Here is a 27,996-nt window from a genome sequence, read left to right on the forward strand (position 1 = left end):
TAAGTACGGTAATACTGAGATGTCCTTATATTCAAATGTTCTATTTCTTTTTTTTTTAACTTCCCGCTAAGAAAATTGAAGATTTTCAAAAATTGGGAAGTTATTGTTTTCACCCCGTTTTGTAAGAATCGAGTTTTCATCAGATCTCCACGTTTTGAGGTCATAGGAAGCTTCCCTGACCACCCCCGCGATGTTGTCACTGTGTGTGTGTGTTTTTTTTTTTTGTTTTTTTTTTTGTTTTAAGGGGGGGGGGAATCCTTTTTACGGATTCTAGGCATAGTTGTTTGGCCTGGATATGTGGCGACTCGACGCAGTGTCATACTAAAACTCGACGCTAGCGCCCCTACCCACTAAACCCTAAACCCCTTTTCCTCTTTCCCCTAATCCCTCATGGAAACCGCCGTTAGGCATTACTTCGTGAGGGGAGGATCTAGCTACTGCTCTTTCTTCTGGTAGCTAAGGTGTTATTTTACCTTTCTTCTAGTTGTTGTCATTTGCTCTTCTTCTTTCGATGGAACGCAAGTCTATGAGGACTTCTGTTGCAAATGTGCTGATGGCGTTCCAGGAGGCTCTTGATGACAACATTGCTTCTACTATTGTCTCTGGTTGGATTTTCTTCTTTAGGATCATCTCCAGCTCATCTCGCTGTGGGTAAAATCGTGGGCACTCAAAGAAAACGTGCTCCGCGTCTTCATTGATTCCTGGGCAGGACGGGCACTCCGGTGAATCATCATGCTTGAAGCGGTGAAGATACGTCCGAAAACATCCATGTCCTGACAACATCTGGGTCAGATAGTAATTGACCTCGCCATGACTTCGGTTTAGCCAAATGTCGATCTTCGGTATGAGACGGTGTGTCCATCTCCCTGTTGTCGCGGCGTCCCACTGCGATTGCCATCGTGTGATGCTGTTCTGCCGTTCTTTAGCTCTGTGTGTGTGTGTGTGTGTGTGTGTGTGTGTGTGTGTGTGTGTGTGTGTGTGTGTGTGTGTGTGTGTGTGTGTGTGTGTGTGTGTGTGTGTGTGTGTGTGACTATGTGACTCGCTTATAACTTTTGAACGACTCAACCGATCGGAATCTACTAAACGGCGTTCTAAAGAGTTCCCTCAAACTTAGATTTCCTGTAAATTTGAACCGATTTGGACCGATAGATTTTGAGAGATTTTAAAAAATCTCAAAAAAAATGAGAAAAAATTCAACTTCAAAAACTAATCCGCCCTTAAGCTTGAAAAACCACGCCGATCGTCGCTAATCCGGTCAAAATCGGTTGATGCGTTCGAGAGATATCGTGAACGAAAAAAAACCGAAAAAAGTGTTTTTTTGACATAACTTCGTCATTTTTTCTAGGATCGTTTTTGATGATGTAGAATAATTTCAGAGCTTAAAAAACCGCGTCGATCGCCGCCAAAAACTTAGAAATCGGTTGATTAGTTCGAGAGATATCCTCGATAAAATATTTGGAAACAAGTGTTTTTTTAACATAACTCCGACAATTTTTGGAATAACTTTTAAACGGCTGCACTGATCAATTTCAAAAACTAATCAGCTATTAGCATGAAAAAATTACGTCGATTGCCGTCAAGTAATTCCAAAAAAGTGTTATTTTGGAATTACTCTAAATTTCCTAGTTTTATCAATTCAAACTTGAAGATTCTTCATGAAACTAAAAAAATTGCGTCAAATGCTGCCACTCTCTTAAATCGAAATAGTGACTATAGTGACTATTCACTATTTTTGCAGTGCAGAGTAGATCACTAATTCAAATAGTGGTATACTTTTCACTACTGAATAGTGAATAGTCACTATTTCATAGTCGAAAGTCACTATTTCGATTTAAGAGAGCAACTGCGTGAAAATCGGTTGATTCATTCAAAAGTTAGTGCGGTTTGAAAATTTTAAAAATATTATTCTATGAAACTTCTATTAGACTTTTGAGCTCGAAGAGCTCAAAATAACACATAAATTGTATTTTTGAGCTCGAAGAGCTCAAAAACATCATTAGTGCAGATTTATGCACCTAGGTATGGAATTAGCGGGAAGTTGCACGGATGGCCTTCAGGGTCTACCGTTTTTCTAATTTTTTTTTTTTTCAAGATAAAGATTTTTTAAAATGTCAATTTTATTGTATTTTTAATATTTAGTGGAAATTTTTAAATTTAATACAAGTATTTCTTGTTTATATTTAATAATTAGATTTTATCAGTAAGACAAATATTATTATAATCGCTTAAAGAATTAAAAAAGATTTGAATTTTATTGCAAATATATTCCATTACAAATACAATAAAAAAAAGCATCGATTTATTTGCAGACTCCAAGCACAATCCTCTTGAAACAGTATTTACATTTTTATAGGGTACTAAAACAGTGTAGAAACTGCTTTGTTACAAAAAGCATATTTCGATGAATAGGATTGAAATCATGTATAAAAAAAGTTAATTTTATTCTACATTTAGAAAATAATAATTAAAATTGAATTTTAATAAACAAATTTCAATCAGATCTTAGCATCTAAAAATTTGATATATAATTTTTTTTTTGCAAATTTAAATTCACATTCTTATTATAATTAATATAAAACAACCTAATAGGTATTTTGAGGAACACACTCTTAGCTAAAATTTTTTACAAGATAATTATAAATTTTCAACTGAGTATAAATATTTCAAAAAATTTTTCTTCAATCCAGAGTTAACAAAACATTAACATTGATTTTTTCAAAAATATTTTTTACTGAAATAAAAAAGCAATTCTCTAAAGCAAAAGTTCATATCAATTATTGATTAACATTCGTCATTTTTTTCCCATACAATTGCAATTTTCGTTAAACCAAGTCATTCCGCCTAAATATAACAATACATAAAAAAACTCCCTCATAAATCTCATAGAAAAAATCAAAAAATATTGGATACGTCAAACGAGGTGACAAAAATCCTGAGGTGCTTCGAAGCATAAATAAATAATTCGACGAGGCGAAAATGATAATTTAACGCTCGGCTATTCTTCAATTATGCCCTAACATGTCGTAGTATAGTCCACGCATAACGTAACTATGAATCTCGACTCTGTTGACTTGTGAATTTGCATTTGATATCTCTCGTCTGGAGGTTCAACGAATGAGTAAGCAGCTTACCAGCTTCCATTTGAATTTTCATTGATGAGATATGCGGAGTGAAGGCTTCCTCCCATATCAGCTAACCTCTCTCTAGTCGCCATTATAGGCTGAAGACTATATGTATATATTTTAGTCGTTCGTCAATATTCATTTCCATTCGCATTCTCATTCTCGTTCCCAGTTCCAGTTTCAGTTCCGCTAGTTGTTCTACTGTATCGCCATTTAAATTAATTTAACCAGTCCAAATATTTGTCACTGCATTAATGCCGAGCAGGTAAAATAAAAATAGAAGATTAAAACAATAAATACACCTACAGACTAACATGGTATTTTGTAATTAGTTGCGCATTTTTTATTAGTCTGTAATTAACATTTCTGAACAGAGATGAGCGATAAATGACGATTAATTCTATCTAGGTCACAGTTATTTAATCTTTTGTGTGTGTGTGTGTGTGTGTTTGTTTGTGAATGGGCGGAATTAAATTCTAGTGTTGTGTTGTATTGTTGTGTCGGGAATGTTATCAGGTGTTGCAATGTTATTTATAAATTTTTGATGCGTTATTTCGCCGGGGTTTAATAGACAAGCGCGTTAAGAATGCTTTATATTATTCGCTTTTTGTTCGGCTGTTTGTTTGAATTATTAAGTTATCGCTGTTATGTTTAGTCGGTACTCTCGTTACGAACAGTATGAAGTGCAGAGTATGAAATACGACGTATGTATATGTGTACAGTTTTAGATCTATATATGTTTATTTAAAGTTTATATGTATGATTTATATTAATGCCGGATTCAGTAGTCAACTACCGATGATTGATGTTAACAACTTTCGCGGGTTATTTCTCACCCGGGTTTAGCCTTTCATGTTTAACACATAAATTTCAGATGGAAATCCGCATCATGTGATTTTCAGTCAATTGCTGGTCTCTTATTTTGTAAACTTAGCAGTGCGAAAAAAAATAAAAGTTAATACACTTATGCTCATGATAATTTTAATTAAATTCATACATAAAAAAAAAAAAAAATAAACTTGAATCAGGAAAATAATTTTCAAGAACTTTATTGTCTTGATTTAAGTAGAAAAATTATTAAACTAAGAAATTTTTCTTGGTTTTAGTAAATTTTACTTGATTCAAGAATTTTTGATTTTGATTCAGGATAATGCAAAAAATTTGAATATTTTTTATGCAAATATTCTAAAGAAACACCCCTCATGTTCCAGAGATTTTATTTTTGAGTTATCTACTTATACTTCTAGAAAAGTAACCAGCTTATTAAATTGGAAACAAATAGATATTGTTGATGTCACTAAAAATCTCCAACTGACTTTACAAAAGTCCAAAGGAAAAAGTCCTGATGGTCTAGACATTAAATGGCTGAAAGATCATTTACAACAAGTATCTATATTTTTAATGAACATCCTAAATCGTTCTCTCAAAACAAGTATATTTCCTGAAGCTTGAAAATCGGTATTTATTGTTCCATTAAACAAGATAAATTCACCAAAATCCATGTCAGACACAAGACCGATAGCAAATTTGTCTCATTTTGCTAAGGTATTCGAACACATCATTGCAAATCAATTGGTCGAGTACCTTGAATTAAACAATCTCCTTAATGACTATCAGTCAGGATTCATAAAATTTCACAGCACCCAAGGGGCTCTGCTACTCTTAACCGAGGAAATCAGAAGAGCTATTGATAGAGAAGATCTTACCTACCTCATCTTATTTGATTTCTCGAAAGCTTTTGATTACGTAAACCCAAAAATTCTATATATTAACATGTACGAAATGGGTTTTTCGATTGAAGTAATCTGCTGGTTTCAATCTTACCTAACACGTCGATCACAATCAGTTCTTGATCTGAGCTCTGTACCATCAAGTCCAATTAGTACTACCTCTGGAGTTCCGCAAGGATCAATTCTAGGTCCTATTCTCTTCCTAATCGTTATAAACGGTGTGGCAAAACGATTAAAATACACCAAACATGGTCTCTTCGCTGACGACAAATATACATATCTCCACTTCAAACTCTATGAATTGAATAGAGCAGCCTATAAATTGAATGTTGATGCACAAGCAGTAGCTGACTGGGCCAGAGAAAATGGAATTGAGATTAACCTTCAAAAAACTAAAGTCATGATCTTAGGAAGTAATAGCAAATTGAAGTTACTCGAAGGCTATGATCTTCCCCAGATAACCATTGACGGAAAGGTTATTCCATACGTAAATTCAACTAAACATCTGGGAATTTACTTAACAAATAATCTCTCCTGGGACATTCATGTTGCACATATTACTCGAAAGGTTTATGGAGCACTAAATAGCCTTAAACATAGGAAGAATATACTCTCCACATACACTCGCAAATTATTAATAACTGCCACAATTCTTCCGATAATCGAATACTGCTCATTAGTGTTGCTGGATTCCTCTAAACGATTGAATTATAAATTGCAAAGATTAATAAATAATTCAATTAGATTCATATTGGATTTGAAACGAGATGAACATATTACTCCTCATAGACTTTCTCTAAAGTGGCTAAACATTAAGACAAAGAGATTGTATTGCTTGGCGTGCTATTTCTATAAACTGTTATCCACTGGTGAACCAAAATTCTTACGGAATTTATTCATAGAAGAGGACCAAGACATTAGACGATCAGAAAGAATAGCAGAAAAATACAATAACGTCATGTTTAAAATACCACACTTTACTACAAAATCATATGAACATTCATTTGTGGTGTCAGCGATACGGCTTTGGAGAGAACTGCCCATTGAAATAATCGAATCTCATAGTTTGGAAACATTTAAAACAAAAGCTTTTGAATTTTTCATGAAATTAGAAACTGACGGTAAATTGTAAATCTCAGAAAAATCTAGACAAATCTCTGGAGTTTACATATCTACATGCATATTATATTATATCACTACACTATTATACTAATAAATCCAATTAAATCCTATCATCATCATTTACTAAAATTATTATTGCGGTAAAATGCATTAAAATGTATCATAAGTATTCATTTGCATAATGTATTATTTATCATGGTAGTACTTGCTATAACTGTACGTGTACTTATTTTTATCTTTATATTTAAATATTCTTATCTTTATATTTAAATATTCTTATCTTTATATTTAAATATTCTTATCTTTATATTTAAATATTTGTAAATTTTGCCATTCGGCTTGCTGCCTTGGCATTTAAACCAAATAAATAAAAAAATAAATAAAAAAAATAATGAAATTCTTCAAAATTATTTTCTTGGTTTAAAAACTTTTCTCTTGATTCAAGTTACTTTTTTATTTTGATTGTATGAATAGTAAATATCATAAGGATAAAATACTGATAGTAAAAAATCTTTTGTAATTATTGCTTTAAAACATTTTGTGTTTAATATTTAATACCTTTGGGCGTTACATTACATTTAACACAACTGTATCATTTGACGCACAAAATTGTTAAATATTTAATACAAAAATTTTTAACACAAATTTTCTTAAAGCGATAATGGAGGAAAATTTCCAACTATGTAAAATAAAATTAAAGTAAATTATAAAATTGGCTTGTTGATGTTAAGTCATGTAAAATTACATATGAACAATGATGTGAAAAAAGAGGAAGTTAATTATGAAAAATTAATCGTATAAAAAATAAATATTGATAATTCAATTATAATAAATAAATATGATAGTTAATTATAATATTTATAATATCTAATAAGTTGTAAAAATAAATTATGATTAAAATTTTTCATTTAAAATAGTTAATTTATTTTATATAAAATTTATGGTAAAAAATCTTTAGTGCTTATATTACAGTATATGCCAAAAGAAGACAAAAATTTTTTTAATTTATTTATTTTGATAAATTACAACACTTGGTTTATTTTTAAATCAATTGAAAAAAATTTTTTAATTAAAATAAAAAAAATGTATTAATAATAAATTAAAATTGTAATTCAAATTTACTAAATAAAGATTGACGTTATCAATGATTTCAACTATTAGGTTTATTTTATAAAAATTACCGGAAACTTGAAAGCGTGTAATTACAGCCATATTGAAAGAAATAACTTTGAAGTTCTGGATTCGGATAGCCAAGGAAGGCCGCAGATAAACACACATATATTTTTTTCGAAGTATTTGCAGAGTAAAAAATAATTAGTTTAATGACGCGCTAAATAGAAAGCCAGTAAAAGGCGTAAAAGTGTCAGAAGTTAATAATAATAATTTGAAATTTTTCATATGGCTCATAGTCGGTACTTTGGTACATATACATGAACACGGGTTCTCTCAACTTGGTTCCCTTTGTTTTATCTATGTTCTATTTTCGCAAACGAAACTCTCAGCATTACTACAAGCGTTTTTCTTTCTCACACTCCACTTTGTCGAGGGTGAAAAGTCGCTTGGAGGCTTCAGGCTTCTGGAAAAATAAAAAAATAGATACTATAAAAGTCCGCTGGTTTTACATTCTCTTTATTGTTATTATTATTTTTTATTACACAACCCAGTGTTTTAAATTTCCGCTTTGTAAGACGTAAAATTTTATACTACCTGATAAATCAACTTCTCTATTGTCTGCTACAACTGTAGTCAACTGAAAGTTTTTAGAACTCTATCTTATTAAAAATATTCTTCATTTTTTTATTTACTTTTCAATTTTTTTTTTCAAACAAATAAAATAAATTACTATTACAATAAATGCAAAAAAATTTACATCGCTAAAAAAAATTCTCTGTAAGTAGCCAGAAGATTTTTTATTTACGACTTATATTTATCTTTTTCTCATCTAAAATCTAAACCCGAGCGTCTGGTACGTGGTTGCTCGCGTGGAAACTCGATTGCCCGAGAGCTAAAGATTTATATGCGATATCTTAATGCCAATTCGTTAAATCTCAGAAATACCCGTACCCATTACTCAGTCAACCGCGAAAAATATAAGAAAGTATAAATTTTTTTTTAAAAAGTTCCTAATACCCGCCAAAAGTTATAAATAGTATCATGCGACAGTCGATATTTACGGCATCATTAATTTTGGAGATCGGTAAAGCAGAAACTTATCTGCTAATTAATATTTAATGAGTACAGTTTTTCTAACCTCAAATTTACTGAGTATGATTAAAGTTCTTTAACTGTGTTTTAAGCAATTTAATTAAATCTGTTATTATTAATGAAATTAAATACACTAAAATTAAATTAAGTACGTGAGTTAATAAGTGAACATAGTAGATATTGGACAACACAATTATAAACAGGTAAATTCAACAAATTTAAATTTAAAAAAGTAACACATGTTGATTGTTAAAAATCCTAAAATTAATTCTTAATATTTAGATTTTTAAAAATTTTTTTTTGTGTAAAAAAAAAAAAATATTTTATTACAATAATTAACAGCTAACTTCAGTATTAAAATTTTGGTTTTCTAAAAGTCAATTTTTAATTTTTTATTATTGAATGTTTATTTATTTTCAACATTGACATATAATAAATAAGTAATTAATTTCAATTAAAATAGCTTAGATAATAAAATCATTAATTGTCTTCTTTGTTATAAATAAAGGAATTTCTACAAAATGGACAGACTAACCCCCGGAATCTCCAAAGAACGCTTTTTTAATGTTTTCCACGAGCTATCCTTTGATATAGAAGCCCAACAAGCAAATTGCTACTCAACAATGAATAGCCCACCACAACTTGCATGTCAAGATTGGAGCGAGTCCTCAATATCAAAATCAGCTTTTACTAGATATTCAGCAAGTGATCAAACATGTGCCACACTAACTACTAAATCACCAACCGATGTATCATTATATCAATTACCAGTCACGAGTTCAAGGGATGTTACCGTTTATCAGTCTTCAGTTATCAGAACAAATAATGTAGCACATACTTCAACTACTAGATCAAGTTATCGTGATTCATCTCGACCTTCAGATTTTTGTTCCTCAAATTCATCATATCAAGATAGCGAATCAGACCGCTATAGATCGTGGAATGAAGTGCCGTTTTACCGAAATCCAATTACCACATCACAAAATGAATGTCCATGTTCAAATTTATGTTGTGTTCCAACATATGACAGATATGATTATGAATCTTCATATGTAAGATACAAGGATTATCCCATTAGACGTGACTCGTTTGTAAGATACGAAACGCCACTAGCTGATTCAGCGTTCTCGATTTACAAATCAAAAAGTTACGATCGGTATCCTAAGAGACCAGTCCCCAGATATCCGGTAAATTACAGCCAGTATTCTTCATCATGCGAAAGCGAAGAAGTATACGCTCGTCCGCATGGAAACAGAAGGTACGAACCTTATCTGTGCTACGAGCCTCTGAGCATGCGTCTTGGACCAAAAGTTGACAATTTGCCTCCAAAACAGTTCAAAAAGCTGCCGTTCTACGACTTCATAAGTGAGCTGATGAGACCGAAGAGATTGGAAGATTTTTCAGGGTTCTATCAAGAAAACGAGTTCCGTTTTAAGCTAAATGATAGGGAATTCAATACCTTCAGCAGGACTGAGCATCAGGTCAACGGAAAGTGGAAGTACAAGAACCAGGTGCTGGTCAGGTTTGCGCTGGATAAAAATACTGAGCTAGAAGACAAATTGCCGCCGGGTTTATCTATTTCAGTGAACGAAGACGTGGTGCTTGCGAACAAATTTGTTGATGAGGACTCTAAAGTCCAGAAACAGGGACCTATTGATATCAGCTTTTCAGTAAAGCTCAAGCCTTACAAAACTAATAAGATAGTGATCGGCTGGACTGAAGAAAGGAAAAGGAACCATAAATATGTTGTAGGAATTTATTTAGCGCGAAAAAATACCTGCTCTGATCTGCTCAACCGGATCCAGGTTTTGAATCGCAAGGATTACGATTTTGCGAAAAATGTTGTCATGGATAAGCTCAGCGGAGATAGGGCAGAAATCGCGATGACTGATTTGTGCGTATCGCTGGTTTGTCCTCTGGGAATGATGAGGATGAGCACGCCTTGTCGTGGTTCTCAGTGCGTGCATTTGCAGTGCTTCGATTTGTTGATGTTTTTGCAGATGAACGAATATAAATCGGCTTGGAATTGCCCGATCTGTAACGAACCTACTTCCTTTGAGGATATTGTCATTGACGGGTACTTTGATGACATTTTGAAGTCCAGTAAGCTCAAGCCGGAAACCAATGAGGTTAAGCTCAGAAGAGATGGATCCTGGGATAATTTTGTACCGCGAGCAAAGTTGATCAAGAGGAAGGAAAAGTCTAGAGAGGAAGTTATTGATGTTGAATCAGATGATTCTTCCGACGATGTTTCGCTGATTGATTTGGTTTCTGATGAAGAAGGTGAAGGAATCGGTGGAAGGATTTTTTTTAAACAGGAACCTAATGATCTGGAAGTTAATTATGGTCAACACTCGCCATATTTTTGTATTATTGATCAGACTGTGCCTTATGATAGCAATTATTATTTTTAAGAAATTTATAAATTTTTTATATCTAATATTGTTCAAGTATTAATGTTAACATAATTTATAAGAAATTTATTATGATGATAAAATTTTTATTTTTCATTCAGTGGATTTAATTTTGTTAAAATAAATATTCAATTAAATTACTACTTATTTTTGTTAATTATTTGAGAACTAGAATTTCCAATTGGTTCTGTATTTTTATTTTATTTTAATTTAAGGTAAGACAAATTATATTTTATTTTTGTTCAAGATTGTGGGTTATATTGAAAAACTTATTATTTTCACTTTTATCTGGCATGCAATATTAGAAAATTAAATAAGATTAATATTTGTTATTGAGTCAGTAATTTCATTTTATTTTTTAAATTTATTAGTATTATTATTAAAGAATACATTATAATTAACAATATCAGTATTACTTAATTGTTTGTTCCAATCTGGAGAATTATATTCATTTTATAAATTATTTAAGAGTATTTCAATTGTCTAACTCATAAATTTTATCCCACAAATTCATTTAGTTTAAATTTACTCAAAAAAACTAAAAATAAAAATGTCTTATAATAATTTGTAGAAAAAGTGTATAAACTTTTGAGAAAAAAATTTCTCAAGAATTAAAAAAATTTTAATTCAATAAATTACAAGTTAAAAATAAAAATTTTTTCCATGTATTTTTAACAAAAAAATTTTTCACTCTAAATTTTATTTTTATAAAAATAATTTTACTTTCAAAATAGAAAAAAAAAATACAAACAAGGTCACGATTGAACTGACACTTGTGGTGATGTTAGTAACTAAAAATTTATTAACATCAACTCCGAAACTGTGTCAGTTATATATTCGTTATTAATAAGTTCGTTTCTTGTAATTGGATTGAAATGAATATAAATTAAAAAAAAAAAATATTTTTAACGTTTAACTTAATCTAAATTATAAAAAATCTTTGCATTTTATTTTTCACTCTAAAACTTCTGTGTTTACAAGGCGCGCGTATGCGCCTAATAAGTTTTTGGAAGAGAGGTATTTTGTTTATTTTTGTGATTTGTAATATTAAAACCGCCATTTTTTTGAGTTCGAGTTCATTTTAGAATCTATTTTGTAAAATTTTTATTTATGATAAGAAAACGCGTGTGCATACTTATAATCTACGCAAATAAAATCGAGTAAAATATGCCCGTGAATGAATCCACACATAAATAATAAACCTGAAGTAATAAAGCCCGGTTGGGAACATCATTAACCACATTCGGAACCGCTAATTAATCTACTGCTATTATAATTACAATAAGGTACACGTGAGTCTAACATAATTTCATATGTAATTAGCAATTACAATACCTACAAAAACGACTGTTCATAATTTCAACAAGAGTAAAATATGCTATCATGCTAAGTGCATTGTATCTCAAAACTCGAAATGAATCTATTGTTAATTTCCCCCAGCAATTGTTTATTACATCTTTTGTTCTGCTGTATTACACTCCAACAATCCGTTAAAGCAATTTATCACTATAATTCTTAATATAAAGAGAATTAGTTCTTTTTTAATGTAAAAACTTACTGTTTTTTAATAAATATTAATGATGATTGACTATTCTCATAGTTTTAACTTTGTTTTTAACAGACACCTCACAATTTTAACTTTTTTTCTTGATAAATAAATTACTTTAATTAAACAAATTACTTCCCTGTAGGAATTACAAAAAAAAAACAAAAAAAAAGAAAAAAGAATAAAATTTCTTTGAATATTATTTCAATATCAATTTTTAAAAATAAAAAATTGTCAGGTGCAAAGAAAGAACAAGATGACACTGGAATCATCTCAGATTATACTCAGTGATATCTGTGGTAAAAAAAATTTCAGATAGTACACGAAGAAAATTTTATAGTAGAGTTTATTATCTAGTTATGGTAAAATCTATCAACTGAATTCGATAGTGGTAAATATTATTTAAATAATTATGTAAGCAATCTGAATTGTAATAGTTACCATCCTGACGGTAATTACTACTATTATGATGGTAATCAGTAATAATAGCTTTTATTATTTTAACTAGTTACTACTATTATCAAAATCGTAATTCCTAATATAACCTGATGGTTGCAGTTACCACCAGTAATAATAATAACTATTTAAGCTAGTAAAAAATATTAAAAAAATTAAGAATCTGCGTTAGCGTGGATGCATTTCTGAATTAACTAAAAGCAGTTACAGCGCAGTGTAGTGCACAAAAAATCGGGATTAAATTTGGATTTAATTTATATTTCAATTTTTATTTGTCTAAAACAAGTTTCAACGCCAAGTTTTTCAAAAAAAATTGAAATTTCCAAAAAAAAATCCAAATTTTCAATAAAATTCAAATTTCAAAAAAAAAAAATTTTAATCTTACAAAAAATTTTTAAAAAACATAATTTTCAAAAATTATGTCATTTAAAGTAATCAATAACAGTTCTAATATTTAAAAATTTTTATCATATATGGATTTAAACGATTGTGTTATTACTTTTTTTAATATTTTAAAGTAAAAAATGTACATAACTAAAATATCGATGCAAATAAAGAATTTAATTAAATAAATTTATATTATTTTTTTTTTTCAGAATTTTTACAACTTGAGATGGTTACAGTTACCATCTTCGATTATAGCAGTTATAATTTTTAATAATTACAATTATTGTTTTCGATACTAATCGTTACCATTATTAATAGTAACTATTACAATTGTCAATTATACCACCTATCAATTTGTGACTAATAAATTTTATTAACATTTCAAATAGTAGGAGTTAATATTTTTGTATAGTAATTAGTACAATTAATTTTTCTCCGTGTAGTTAAAAAAATCCATATTATACTGCATGATATCTGGATTATACTCATTGTAATCTGGATTATAATCATTGTAATCTGGATTATACTAGCTATTATATTAGCGATTATACTACCTCGTGACTAGTTATTATCTGAAATTTTTTTCACTCAGTATAATCTGGGATGATATCCAGTGTCATATTGTTCTTTCCGTGTGTCTGCTAATTTAAAATTTCTAATATTTAACTTGAGTACTTGATTATCAAATAAAGTGTCTTATAAATATTTTTTTACTTCATATAGCTGGAATTTTCCAAGCACAATGTATCACATAGGAGCTAATAAACCAACAAGTAGAACTCATGATCGGACCATCTCAGATATTTTTGACGGATTAGCTCAAATATTAAATGAACTATCAACTATAAGGAGAACTCTCGCAAAAAATCTAATATTCCAAAATCTTCCGTTTTATGAAACTCTGAAAGTATTGATCAGACCAATAGAATTATCATCAACAAACCCTTTTTACCAGAACATTTACCTCAGTTTAACCTCTCAAGAAGTTAATGATATTTGTCAGTCTTGCTGTCAAGTAAATGGAAAAAATATTTATAATGTGAAGGTATTTGTGCGTTTTGTTAGAAACATCCCCAATTGGACTCAACCAGATTCCTTGCCACAAGATTTGAAAATTTGGATAAACAACGACTACTGTGATCTATCCACACTTGCTCCTGAGAAGTATAAGTCTGAATATTATGATTCGCCATTAGATATCACCTCGTTATTGAAATTATCCTATGTTAATATTAATAAAATTGAAATAAAGTGGCATCCTTCAGTAAGTCCATTCGTCATCGCAGTTTATCTGGTAAAAACATTGACCAGCCATGATCTGTTCACTAAATTATCAGCTAAAGATGTTCGAAGTGCGGACTATACTCGAAGTGCGATCAAGAGCAAGTTTGAAAAAGACAGCGAAATAATTCCAACTGCTGTAGAGATATCTCTGATCTGTCCTCTGAGTATGAAAAGAATCGTAACTCCCTGTCTCTCTACAAAATGCCAACATCTCCAGTGTTTTGACGCTGAAGCCTTTCTGCAAGTGAACGAGAAAGCTCACAATTGGAAGTGTCCGATTTGTGATTCGTTTGCAGATTTTGATAAGTTGGTAATCGATGACTTCTTCAGGAAAATTTTATCGTCGAAGAAATTGACCGGTGATGATATACGATTGCTCCAGGATGGTTCGTGGGAAAACGCTGGCAGTACAAAGACCATCGATTTGGATGCTACTATTGATGTTGAAGATAATGATACTATTCTGATAGATGACTCGGATGACTCGGTGATAATCGATTCCACTGAAGAAAGTATCAAGTATATCACGGCTGTCAATACACAGTAACTGCAAAATTTTTATACCTAATTTTTTTTAGTATTGCTGCATTTTTTATAACTTTCAGACCTTAATTTTAAGTATTTTTTTTTTTTTAATATTTATATTCAAGTATTTTCTATTCATAAATCAAATTTTTTATCAATTAGACGCGCAAACTTTTTTTTGATAAGAAAAATTTAAAAAAATCTTAAAATTGTCAGTTACTGTGTTTTGAAATTGGGAAGTCGATCAGTTTTAGATGTGATGATTTCGATTGCAGCTTACCGTCTACTTCAGGGAGACAAAATTGTTCTTGTAATTGTCATTGTGATGAACCTGATATTGTAGTTATAAAGAAAACAGCTTAAATTTTTTGGGTTTATTAATCAATAATTTAAATATAATTGCTAAATTTTTGAGTTTGGAATATATCAAGCTGGTACTTGAAAATTCATTGAATACTTAAAGCTATTTAATTTTAAAAATCAAATAATTCATAGAAATAAAGGATTAATAATTAATGTTTTTATAAAAATTTAGAAAAAAAAAATTAAAATTCTTATCTTTAGATAGTTTTTGAGAAAAATTTATAAATTAATATTTATATTTTTAACTTTTACTACAGAAAAATTTTAAACTGGTACTTGGAATTTTTTTCTGTATTTGTAAATAATTAAAAATAACTACTAATGATAATAATTTATAACTTTATGATGAGTGAATGATAAAAAACTCTTTATAATTTTCTAATGAGATGAAATAGCTCTTGACAAATAATACATTTCTAGATATTTTATTAAAATGATTCAAATATTTAAATGTTTGCTGTAAGCTACTTCAAAAAATTCTTTATTTTATTTACTTTTTTAAATGTGAATCTATATTTCAAAATTAGTCATAAAAAATCAGCGCTTGGTTGTAAAATTTTTTGTACATACAAAAATACGCCGATAAAGAATATAATTAAATGGAATTTTTATTATGCAAACAAATTTAATGAATAAACAATTTTCTTAAAGAACTAAAATTTTTTGAAAATAAACCATTTTTAATTAATTAAAAATTTCATTAAAATAAACCCTCAGGTAAAATAATTCAAGCGGTGTGATTATCAAAAAATCTCGGGTAACATAAAAATTCCGTGAACGCTGTTAGCTCAGAAAATAAAGGTGCATTTAACTCAATTATTTCTTTCTGAATTTGGACAATAAAGAGTAGAGCGTAGGAAAGGAGACAAGATCGATAACTCAGGTGTAGAGTTGCAGTAGGTAGAATAGAAGAGAACACAGGTTGTTATGCACGATTTCAGCATTGCAGCACATGGCAACGAGAAATCCGGCATACGACAAACTCTACGTGACTCATTATTTTCGGTAAATTATTATGCACCAAGCCTTCCTCTACTCGCGCGAGTGACTACTGTTCTATACCGCGGCTACCTCTAATTAATCGGCGAGGTAATTATGCCATGTGTTCGTTCTCTCGCGAATCCAAATAATCGGGCAATATATGTCTGTCAGCTCTGTTTCTCTTCTCCTCATAGAATATTATGTCTCTATATCCCCGAATATATTCCACAAGTAATATACATGTATGTACAAACATACAATACTCACACACTCATACGTGCACGCCTATAAGAGTATATGGACGATTTATATATACGATATACATACAATAAATTTTAATTGTACATTTGGTGTAGTCTTCCGGATCGTTTGTCCAATTATATTGACCAAAGAAATACACAATCGGCATTTCATTTAATCCTACATACTATTTACATACTCTATTATGTATTTTATAATATACTGGTAATTTATTGTTTACCTTTTTTGTAATTTATTGCCGTTATGATCTCACTGTTTATTTATGTCAATTTAATATAATGACGTATCACAGATTATTTATTATCTTATCGATTTATTAATAATAAGCACTTGATACACTGTAAAAAATTTCGGTGTAAAGTTGGACCCAGGAACTTTTACACCGCCGTGTAAGTGTGAAATGTCGGTGTAAAATTTCCTCCGTGTGAAATTTTCACTCGTGTAAATTTAACACGGTGTAATTTACTGTTTTACACTATTCCGTGTTATTTTTATCGTTATTTTTCATAACTTTGAAAATTTAATAACTATTATTAGCAACATTGCAGTCTCTATGTGACTGTCGTGACTTGTGAACTATAAATAAATAAAATTTTGCTTTTTAAATAATGACTTTTGTTAAATTGCACTGTACTTTTTCAACTATTGACGTTTTTAAAGATATAAGCTCATCCCGATGTTACACTCATGAAGACCTTTCATTTGAGTCCTCACATTAATTTTTCATATATTTATATATATTATATATATATATGTATCTATGAAAAATATACCAAAATGCATGTGGGTACTCAAATGAAAGGTCTTGATGAGTGTAACATCGGGATGAGCTTATATCTTTAAAAATATATTTAACACTATTAACATTCGCATTTTTATCAATAGACTCTAACATCGGATCCACCACATAATTAGATAAATTTTCAACAACTTGAATATTATCATTCTTGTTGCAGACTTTCCATTGATATTAAGATTTACGTTGGAATGATTTTGCTCCGTAAAATAGCATAATATAAAAAAAAAAAAAAAAAAAAAAAAAAAAAAAACATGCTTTTAAATATTTATTTCTACATTTTTATATTTATAATCTAATTTCGTACAAGTCTAAAACTAAATAATCAAATCAATCAATGAGAAATTTTCAGGAAATGAATTTACACGCTTGGTGGTGTAAAATTTAGGATTCGCATTTTTACAGTGTATGTATTTTGCGCTTATTGTGAAAAGTTATTGAAGGAATATTTGTGCATTTTTTTAGGTCGATAAAAAAAAATTTTTTTTTGACATTTTTAGATATAAAAAAGTTTAAACAAAAATTTTAAAATTAAATTCATTTTTCTCAAAACTAATTTTTTGAACACGCTTAAGAACTTTTTGGTGAAAAAATTTTACAAAATTAAGTGAATCTTCTAATTACATTTATGAACATGTTTTAAATGTGTAGTTTCAGAATTTTTTAAAGCAAGGTTTGATCTAAAATTCTTTCAAAATTGCAAAATTAATAAAAACCTTTCTCATAGAAAATTAAATTTTTCACAAAAAGTTTTAATATTTTACTCAGAATTTTTACTTAAATTTTTTCAATCAGTTTTTTTATTTGATTACTCAACGAACAAACAATTTATCAATAATTTTCATTGCTCAAATTTTGCTTAAAAAATTAATGAAGACAAAAAGTTAATTAAAACCATTCTTATAAAAAATCAATTTTTATTTCTTGCAATACAAACTGTTGTACTTAATTGAAATAAAAAAACGAATTCAATGTTCGTATTTCACCAGTTTTTAAAATATTAAATTTTTTATTGTTCTCGTAAAATTTTTCAACAATTCGCAGTATTGCAATATGACGTTACAGTATATTACAAAACGAAATGTCCCGATATTGCAGTATCACTGACAAGCTGTCACATTTTTTTATATAAAAAGAGCTCTGCTTTTTCGAATAATAACGAAATAGTACTATAAAATAACCGTGTGCTTTTAGCAATTTATGTTTTAGTTCCAATGTCGCAACTGTTAAAAAATAAAATATTTAGATAACCTTTGAATTGAAAACAGCCTCGAATATTTTCATAACTGCGGTTGAATAAAAAGCAAGTTTATGCAGGCTTAACAATCAAAGTCATGCAGACAATTTGCAGATGCACCAAACCAAGATACCGAAACATTTAACGTATAAACTAACGCGGAGCATTGCGTTCTTTATTGATTCTTGTAGACATTTAATATACACACATACCATGAAATTCCGTATCGTACCGATATATCAAACTCTGCCGCTTTGATTAGCTAAATAAATAAACAAACAACTCTGGCGATCGCAAGGGCGATTCTGACGTACACTAAACATAAAAATAAATCTATATTCAGTCAAGGGATTAAAATCTGATACAATTTTTTGCTGTAATTATTTTTAAGATTAAATTATAACTCGTTTTTTTATTTTATTTCGCAGCCAATTTTTGTTTGTAGTAAAATGAACTGTTGAAAGATAACATTCATTTTTAATATATCGATACTGCCATTCTAATATGTCGTATAATACGTGGGATATTCCACAAAATTTGACAAATTGCCTTTTTTTCAAAAATAGAATCACAACAATATTATACAAGTCATATTAAAAATTTAAAGGTCAAATAGTTTTATTACTATTTTTAAATAAATATTTTCATCCATTCAATCCCATTTAATCAATGTTAAAAATGAACTGTTTTTACCGTCTGCTGTAAAATTTTTTAAACGTGGGATACGACGTATTAGAATGACAGTATCGATATACAAATTTCTTTTAATGTTGGCTTATCAGTATTATTTTACTGAGAACTGAAAAGACCAACAATGGCTAAATATTTTTGATGCAATGTCATTCGGATTTTTAAAATAAAAAATTTAATATTATTTTATTTAATCTAAAGTACAATAAATTTGAAAAGATAATTATGTTTATTTAAATTTAAAAATAAGTGACTTGTTTGGCAAAAATTAATTATAATTTCGCAAACTGTTTAGGTATTAACATTATTTCAAAATAATACCGACTCGTTTAAAGTTTGTCATTAAAACTAACAAATGGTCTTATTTCTGTTTCTTTCTATATTATCAAAAAAAGCCTTAAATACTTTTGGAATTTGTTGAAACTTTATTTTCTTGGCTGAATGTGAATCCGACATTAAAACAGTTTAAAGATGAAAAGCTGAATTTTTAATATCTTGTTAATTGATATTAAATACGCATGAAATAATTTTTGGAAAAAAGTCTGACCAAGAGTAGTATTTTTTGTGTAATTAGTTATTAAAATCGAACTTTTAACACGTCATCATTTACTGTCACCCATAGTAAAAATTAAAGTTGTTGAATGATAACGAAATTAGTTTGAATTGATGAAAATTATTTTCGTTTGAAGAATTTGGTGATATCAACTGAAGATAGTATACTGTTGAATACAAGTCACAATAGTAATCGATTGAAGATACAAAGATATTAATCCAAGAATTTTAAACCAAGAGAATGGATTTTTAAATCAAATCAAATAGTTATCTTTAAAATAATATAATTGGCTCAATTTTTCTCTTCAGTCAAAATAGTTGTTGTAATATTGTAGTTAATGTAGATGCACTAAATTTTTGGCAACATTTAAATCAGTTTTTTTTTTTGTATACAGAATATTTAATGCGATTTTTGAAGCTACGCTTATTTAAATAAATCCGAAAAGTACTTATAAAACAATTTTGCTAAAAATTTTCACTCTACAGTCGTAAAAAAAAGAACTGAACCCACAAAGTATTTAGATAAATTCTATCTTGAGGTTTTCCCCGTAAATATAAATTTCGTTTTATTTATTTCTTCACGCGAATGAATACGAAGAAAATAAAAGACGTTGTCTTTTATCGTGAAAAGTTTGTTTCGCTTTAATTTAAAATACTGCGGACGATTATTACTTAGATAATCGCAATGAAAATAAATAAACAACAAAAACAGACAGGGCATAAAGGACAGAAATAAAAAGAATGCCTTGGGTTTGAAAATTTTTTACGGGTGACTGAAAAACGGGGTTTTGAAAAAAACGCTGTACAGGGATTGAGATAGAATAAGAACAAAGACACATACCGAGAAAAGAAGTAGATACAAAAGAAATAAATAATAGAAATAAGTATAAAGATAAAAATATGGAAACAATGTCTTGAGAAAATATGAAAAATATAAAGCTGTTTCTCGCCTTGAACTTCAGGTATATTATTCCAGTTCTCGTTGCAGCTAAAACGTGTTTACATTTTGTTTCTGCTCTTTTTATATTTTATATGATAGTGAAAGAATAATCAACGAGTTCGCTGGAAATAGAAATTTCTACCCTAGAGCCAGTTGCTGGAAATATATACAGAACAGAACCGGGATCATGTTTCGCCCTCTTGTTACTTATTTATTTTGTTTGTGCAACGTTATACACCGATACGCTGCTTCACTGAACTTGCCGATTCTATGAATGATTTAATTTTGCGTCCGACTTTTTTTACAGTTCACTATCAAAATATTAGAATGTTCTTTTGGTCTTGTATGTTTTTTGACAGTTTGTACACATTGAAATTAAAAATTATTCTTTTAAACAACTTGTTTTGAATTTTTAAGAAGTAATTTTGTGTAAGTTGAATAATAATTCCTAGCATATGATCTCGAATACAAAATTATAATCCGAAAAATATTTCTTTGAGTAGTCTATTAGAATTTTAAATGTTTGTCGACAAAATTCATTGAAAAAATTGATCATAAATTAATAAAATTGATTAATTTTAAACAAAGAAAGAAAGAGAAATTTAATATTGCCATTAATTAGTTAAGACAAATTATAAAAATGTATACTTCCAGGTTTCTTATAAACATAATTCGGGTAAATGTTAGAGTTTAAAATTAATTGTATAGGAAATTTTTTTTATTAAAAAACATTTACCAGTTTCAACTCAAGCCCAACACAATTAGCAATTGGCATCTAGTTAAAATTGATAGAATAAGATATATATAAATACATATTCATGACTAATGTGTCAATATAAAAAAAGAATTAAAAAAGTTTTTTTTTTAATAATTTCGCGCGTTTTAATTATTTCTTTTTAAGAATCTCAGAAGAGTGAAGCACATGATTACAAATACAAATGGCTGTGTCCATACAATTTGACAATTGGAGATTACCACAAATTTTTTAATATGTAGAGTAGATATTTAATTTATAAACGTATAATTTAATTTATAAACGTAAATTATCGTGAATTATACATTTATATGGTTGGCGGTGTAAAAATATTAAATTTACGACCCCTAAAGTTAACACGGTATTTGGGGTAATTTGCATACGAAAATTTTTATATTGACTAATTTACGCTTCACCGGGTCCAAAAAATTTTTTGCAGTGTATAATTAACGTTAATTCGAAGGAAAAAATTTAAATAATGAATAAATGATATCGACGGTCTAATTAGCAATTTGTTTAACTCCTTATTTTTTTTTAGGGTAATTTTTTAACATTTTGATACAACAATATTCCAATTATAAATTATTTAGATGATCAAAACCTAAATATTATACCTCTATTAGATATTAATGATATTAAATGGTTTTTTAAAGTGATATTAAATTTTAAATCAATTGTTTTTTCGTACAAATGGAAGATTCTTTAAAATGGAGTTAGACAATTTTCTAATTAGAACGTCGATATGAAGCATTAATGAACATTGTTATTGAGAAATTCAATTATATTTAATACCAATTTATATGACAGATCTGGCCGTATACAATTTTTTTTCACGGGTAATTGAAAATTGAATAAATATTGATATAAAAAAGAAAAAAAAAAAACTCGTCACATTTAAGAAATTAGAGATGAATAATTAGTTGATGAAATTTTAATTTATTACGACGTATCGTCGAGAAAAATTAGTTCGTGAAATTTAAAAATATACTTGGCATTATTTCACATTTTTTCATAACGATGATTAATGCACTTTGCTTGAAGTGTAATTTTATTTCCACCATTTCTTTTTTTTTTAATTCTGCAATTTTAATGTCGCATTAAAAATACGTCAGAGGCGATTGTTAATTACTTTGAAACAAGAAAAGAAAAATTTATTAAAATGTACAGGTTTATTTACTAATTGCTTAGAAGAGTTATATATGTTATAACTTCAATAACATTAATTTTCATTCTGAAAGAAACAAAACACGCTTTCAGCAAAAAAAATACATTTTTAACAATTACTTCGTAACTAAAATTAGAATTTATTTCAATATACTGTGCAATGAGAAATTTAATGATGCACGCCAACGAATGTTATCTTTGTTATTGTTTTTACTGCAACTTAAAACATGACCAAACGAAATTATCAAGTTGTCGGTATACCATGAACAGCCTCGGTAAACCTGTAGTACAAATCGACTGCAGTTGGTATTACTACAAATTGCTATTAAGGTTACTTCAAGTTGTTGTGTTCCCTTTAGTTAAGTTGAGAGCTTTAGTGAATTCTACAGTTACATATGCTGTAGTTGCCACGATAAATTTTATTTCTTGAATTGAACAAGCGTACGTTCTCGAAAACAGAAAATATTCTCTATACTCTCCCGTAGCAACGGGATGTGTATTTTGTACTTTGCATTACAAATTAGTGAACATGCACACTACGTGGTCATAGACATAGATGTTCACTAATTTTCAGCAGTTTATTCCGACAGGGTAACTAGTAAATTTACCTATGTTGGCATGTATGCCGAATTTCTATGTTTGCATTATGAATATTTGTATGTCAATGAAGGAATATGCCTACTATATGCATAATATTGACTCGTGGAGAATTATTCATTTACTTTCATAGTTAGTGTACTGTGTCTGTAATCTTATGACATATTTCGCTGATAATAAGCTGTAGTGACGTCATGATCATAGCTTAAAAATCTTTTGCTAGCAGCGCTGCAGTAGAAACAGGACATGCGAAAAACAGGTCCTCCCAAAATTACAGAAAAATTTGACAAATTTTCAGCAATATAACTTTTCCATTATAAAACTATCAATCTGAAAATATCAGATTTACATAAGAAAAAATGTAAATTTTACATGGAAATAAATGCTCATTTAATTGTGAAATAATAAAAAAAAAAAAAAAAAAAAAAAAAAACAAGTCGTTCAAAATTAATTGCCGAAAAACCAGCTGTACTAGGAAGGTAATGCACAGGCGCCTCTGGTGGAATAAATGTACATACACTGTAAAAAATTTTTTGGACTCGGTGTGGTGTAAATGATTCGGTGTAAAAATTTTTAACACGGACGGCGTGAAAATCACACCAAGTGTATGTTGAATTTGAACGGTGTGAATCCTAAATTTTACACCACCAAGCGTGTAAATGTATTTCCTGAAAATTTCTCATTAATTAATTTGATTGTTTAGTTTCAGACTTGTACGATATTAAATTATAAATATAAACATGTAGAAATAAATATTTAAAAGTATTTTTTTTATTTATATTATGCTATTTTACGGAGTAAAATCATTCCAATGTAAATCTTAATATCATTGGAAAGTCTGCAACAAGGATGTTAATATTCAAGTTGTTAAAAATTTATCTAATTATACAGTGGATTCTATATTTGAGTCTATTGATAAAAATGCGAATGTTTATAGTGTTAAATATATTTTTAAAGATATAAGCTCGTCCGATGTTACACTCATCAAGAATATTCATTTAAGTACCCACATCATTCTTCATATATTTATATATATTACATATATGTATATATGAAAAATATATGAAGAATGATGTACTTAAATGAATATTCTTGATGAGTGTAATATCGGGATAAGCTTATATCTTTAAAAATATCAATGATTAAGAAATGACCTTGTATCTTGTGAACTGTTGACATTTTTAAAGATATAAGCTCATCCTGATGTTACACTCATCAAAACCTTTCATTTGAGTACTCACATCAATTTTTCATATATTTATGTATATATTATATATATGTATATATGAAAAATATATCAAAATACATGTGGGTACTCAAATAAAAGGTTTTGATGAGTGTAACATCGGGATGAGCTTATATCTTTAAAAATATCAATAATTACGAAATGACCTTGTATCTTATGAACTATTGACATTTTTAAAGATATAAGCTCATCCTGATATTACACTCATCAAGACCTTTCATTTGAGTACCCACATGCATTTTGATATATTTTTCATATATACATATATGTAATATATATATAAATATGTGAAAAATTGATGTGGGTACTCAAATGAAAGGTCTTGATGAGTGTAACATCAGGATGAGCTTATATCTTTAAAAATGTCAATAGTTCACAAGATACAAGGTCATTTCGTAATTATTGATACATTTCACACTTACACGGCGGTGTAAAAGTCCTTGGGTCCAACTTTACACCGAAATTTTTTACAGTGTAATATGTATAGATATATCACCATCCATGTAAATTTGACATGGATATACATAGATATACAGTCTTCTGGCTTTTTTATTTTGTTAATTGTACATAAATGACACTGAATTACCTAACCAATCGCATTCGGTGACCTACAATTCTCCTAAAGAATTAAAAAAAAAAATTTTACTTAATTGATGCATTTTTTCGCAAGTTATAGTGTTTTTAGAGTTTCATACATGACGGACAGACTACCAGACAACCAGACTATAATAATGAAAATAGTTGCCGAAATAAGGCGAAAAAAATTTTTCGATCGTAAAGCACTCTCTGACGCTTCGCATCATAAGTCGTGCAATACATTTATAAATTACATTGAAGAAAATGTAAATTTAGCATTAACAAATTTGTAAACTTAACATTAGAAAAATACATTTTGTGAAAACTTTATAGCATTATATGCGGCCAAAATTCTTATATAATTTTATATAATAATTTAAAAAATATTTTTTTTTTTTTACCGGGTATTTTATTTTTACATATTTATTCCCGTAAATTTAATATTTTATATTTTGTAAATATGACATTATTTAATTGCATAAATTTTACATATTCATGCTGTTTAACAAAATTAACTATTGATCAAGTAGTATTTTTTTAGCTTTTTGCTTAAAGAAAAGTTATTTAAATTCAAAATCTAATTTAACTCATTCATTAAGAGAACGTCCTTAAACATTACCCCAAAAAGTGGACAGTATTTCACTGAATCCCCGACAGTAGAATATTTTAGTCTCCAAATAACCTTCATCCCTTATCTACTAACCCAATTCCTTTACGTTACTACGCCACTAATTAAATCCAATACTTTTTTTAGGCTAAAATCAATACTTGAAACCAATAAAATCATTTAAAGTGTCTAGTTATCAGCAACTAATTGGCTGTACGAGTGACTGCATTGTTCTACAGCTAAACTTTCACGGAACATTACAATTATTTTAATTGATAAAAACGAACTATTTCAAAAACATTTTCCTGCGGTCATCAATTAATCAACTGAAATGAAAAGTAACTAATTTTAAACATAAAACTCAAAGTAACCTTTAATATACCATTTACCATTTACATTTCGAGCAGTGTGTTTTTATGCAATGTCAACCCGCATGAAAAATTTTAATAAAACCCTTTTATAATTTCACATCCTTCAATAACAATAGCTTTTTACTTCATTTTAATGAAAACTAATTTCAGTGCTGTAGTTCAAAAAGCTTAATGGATTTTTTTTGAATTGGTAACTTTTTTTTCTGAAAATTCATATTTTTTTTTGTTTTTCTAAAGTTCATAGTTCGTCGAAAAATAATATTATGGTATCGATGTAACCTACAATTTCGAAATATGTACCATACCACACGATATTACATAGGGTATTACAAGGTAAATAATTAAGTTTCAGTATATATTGGAAATAGTTTACATTGTTGAGACATTGTTAACATTTTATTGACCTATCGTACATTGCAATTAGTAAACTATATCATTATGATATTAATCAAATAACGAAAAATAAAAATAATAATAATAAAATTATTTAAAAAAAATAATAAATAAAAAATGGGAGAGAGAGACAAACTGGGATAACCCAAAAATTTCTTAAAAAAATATTTTCTTTTTAGATACCCCATTTTGCTTTAAAAAAACAAAAATATTTTTTCGGTGACAATTAAAAATTTTCATTATTTCTTTCAAAGACAATTAAAACAAAAAAAAAAGAATAATAATTTGTGAATTTGCTTAAGGCGTCTAAATTCATACAATAATACCATTATTGTCATTATTGTTATCATGAATATTGATAAATTAATTAATCAGAGTGTACAAAGATAATAGGAACGCTTATAGAGTATTTATATCGATAATGTTGTCCTTAGTACAATAGAATAACTATTTAATAGGTTAATTAACCGCAAAAGCGACTGTGTATAAGGACAGAGGTTGAATTGAGAGAATGAGCAGAGAACAAAAAGCTTTCTAAAGTTTAACTGTATAACTATTGAAACTAGCGGACTTAAATTGCTCTGTGACCGAAAATTACGAGCAATAAAACTTGTAGAATTTCAATTGCAGCCACGTACTAACCGTGTTGCTGCTCAGGCTGCAACAATTAAACTTATGAGCCTTCAAGAACGAAAATTCGTAAATTATTATAATTTTCTTTGAACCATTAATTGGCTAATTTTAGTTGATAAAACCCGACTAATTTTTGTTTTGTTTGACATTTCAGAAAGCGAGGCTGGCACGTATCAGAATCGCAAAGGCGTCGAGTGGGGCAGCATTTGTCAGCAAAAAGAAAGCTGCTGAGGCGAGAATCGCTGCCCTGGAAAGTGGATTACAGACGGATGAAACTTGGAGAGAGGAGGATATATTTGAGCTTCAGCATCATCATCTTCTTCGATGTTTAGAGAAGACCACGGTGAGCAAATAGTTATATTACTTTTTTCTCACGGTATATGACCTCACTTTGTTTATTCGTTCAACACTATGCTTCCCCCGAGACTGACATGAACTTGAAATTTAATTTCAGCATTTCCATCATTTAACTTCCTTCATTTACATCAAATAAATATAAACAGTGAAAAATTATTTTTTTCCATCTAATTTTTTTTTTCTTAAATTACATCTCATAAATCACAAAAATTAAAGGATCAAATATAGTTATTTTTCCAAGCCGTCAATTTTCCGTTGATACCCAGTAAGACTTTTTACCGACTGATATAAATGTATTTCGCTCCCCAATTTCATCGGTCAGTGAGCCCTAAGATGATTTTTCGCCAGCTTAACTATCTAACTTCGCCACATCTGACTTTTGTGGCTAAGCCGAGGGCTCATAAAATGCTCGTAAAAAATTTAAAGACTTTTGATCTTCTGATACACCTTGGTTGACCACATAAAGTCCTATTTAATTCATTTTTATGGCCTATCAATTTTCAAAATAATGTCACAATTTATACCATTAATTTTTTTCATTTCCCACTTAACTTGGAGTACCTCAAAAGGTTTTATAATCTTGTACAATTTTTTGTAATACGTTTAATTTAATCATAATTATTATTATAACTTAACCGAACATCAAAATTTATATAATATTTTTATCAGCTTTTCGTTATCATCATA

The 27,996-nt window shown here is 28.8% G+C and overlaps 3 protein-coding genes across 6 annotated transcripts in view; all 3 read left to right on the forward strand.

Moving 5' to 3' along the window:
• LOC123259908 (potassium voltage-gated channel protein Shal) overlaps positions 1 to 27,996 on the forward strand; it is a 187,998-nt gene that overhangs the window by 119,595 nt on the left and 40,407 nt on the right. For all 4 annotated transcript variants that reach the window (XM_044720720.1, XM_044720721.1, XM_044720718.1 and 1 more), the window contains exon 3: positions 27,107 to 27,295. In XM_044720720.1, the coding sequence (XP_044576655.1) occupies positions 27,107 to 27,295 (189 nt within the window). The remainder of the gene's footprint in view (positions 1 to 27,106; positions 27,296 to 27,996) is intronic.
• On the forward strand, positions 8,242 to 10,598 carry LOC123259907 (E3 SUMO-protein ligase PIAS2-like). Its single transcript, XM_044720717.1, has 2 exons — positions 8,242 to 8,382; positions 8,688 to 10,598. Exon 2 carries the CDS (start codon positions 8,701 to 8,703, stop codon positions 10,591 to 10,593), a length of 1,893 nt encoding a protein of 630 aa, XP_044576652.1. The 5' UTR covers positions 8,242 to 8,382; positions 8,688 to 8,700; the 3' UTR covers positions 10,594 to 10,598.
• Positions 11,685 to 15,228, forward strand: LOC123259909 (E3 SUMO-protein ligase PIAS2-like). Its single transcript, XM_044720722.1, has 3 exons — positions 11,685 to 11,879; positions 13,706 to 14,777; positions 15,076 to 15,228. The coding sequence occupies exons 2-3, from the start codon at positions 13,725 to 13,727 to the stop codon at positions 15,103 to 15,105; spliced, it is 1,083 nt and encodes a 360-aa protein (XP_044576657.1). The 5' UTR covers positions 11,685 to 11,879; positions 13,706 to 13,724; the 3' UTR covers positions 15,106 to 15,228.

This window comes from Cotesia glomerata, linkage group LG2, assembly GCF_020080835.1.
Source record: "Cotesia glomerata isolate CgM1 linkage group LG2, MPM_Cglom_v2.3, whole genome shotgun sequence".
In the NCBI taxonomy this organism is placed as follows: Eukaryota; Metazoa; Arthropoda; class Insecta; order Hymenoptera; family Braconidae; genus Cotesia; species Cotesia glomerata.

Coding starts and splice junctions, on each gene's coding strand:
- LOC123259907 (XM_044720717.1), top strand. CDS start 8,701: ATGGACAGACTAACCCCCGGAATCTCCAAAGAACGCTTTTTTAATGTT.
- LOC123259909 (XM_044720722.1), top strand. CDS start 13,725: ATGTATCACATAGGAGCTAATAAACCAACAAGTAGAACTCATGATCGG. Junction 14,778..15,075: donor TAATCGATTCCACTGAAGAA/AGTATCAAGTAT, acceptor CAGCTTACCGTC/TACTTCAGGGAGACAAAATT.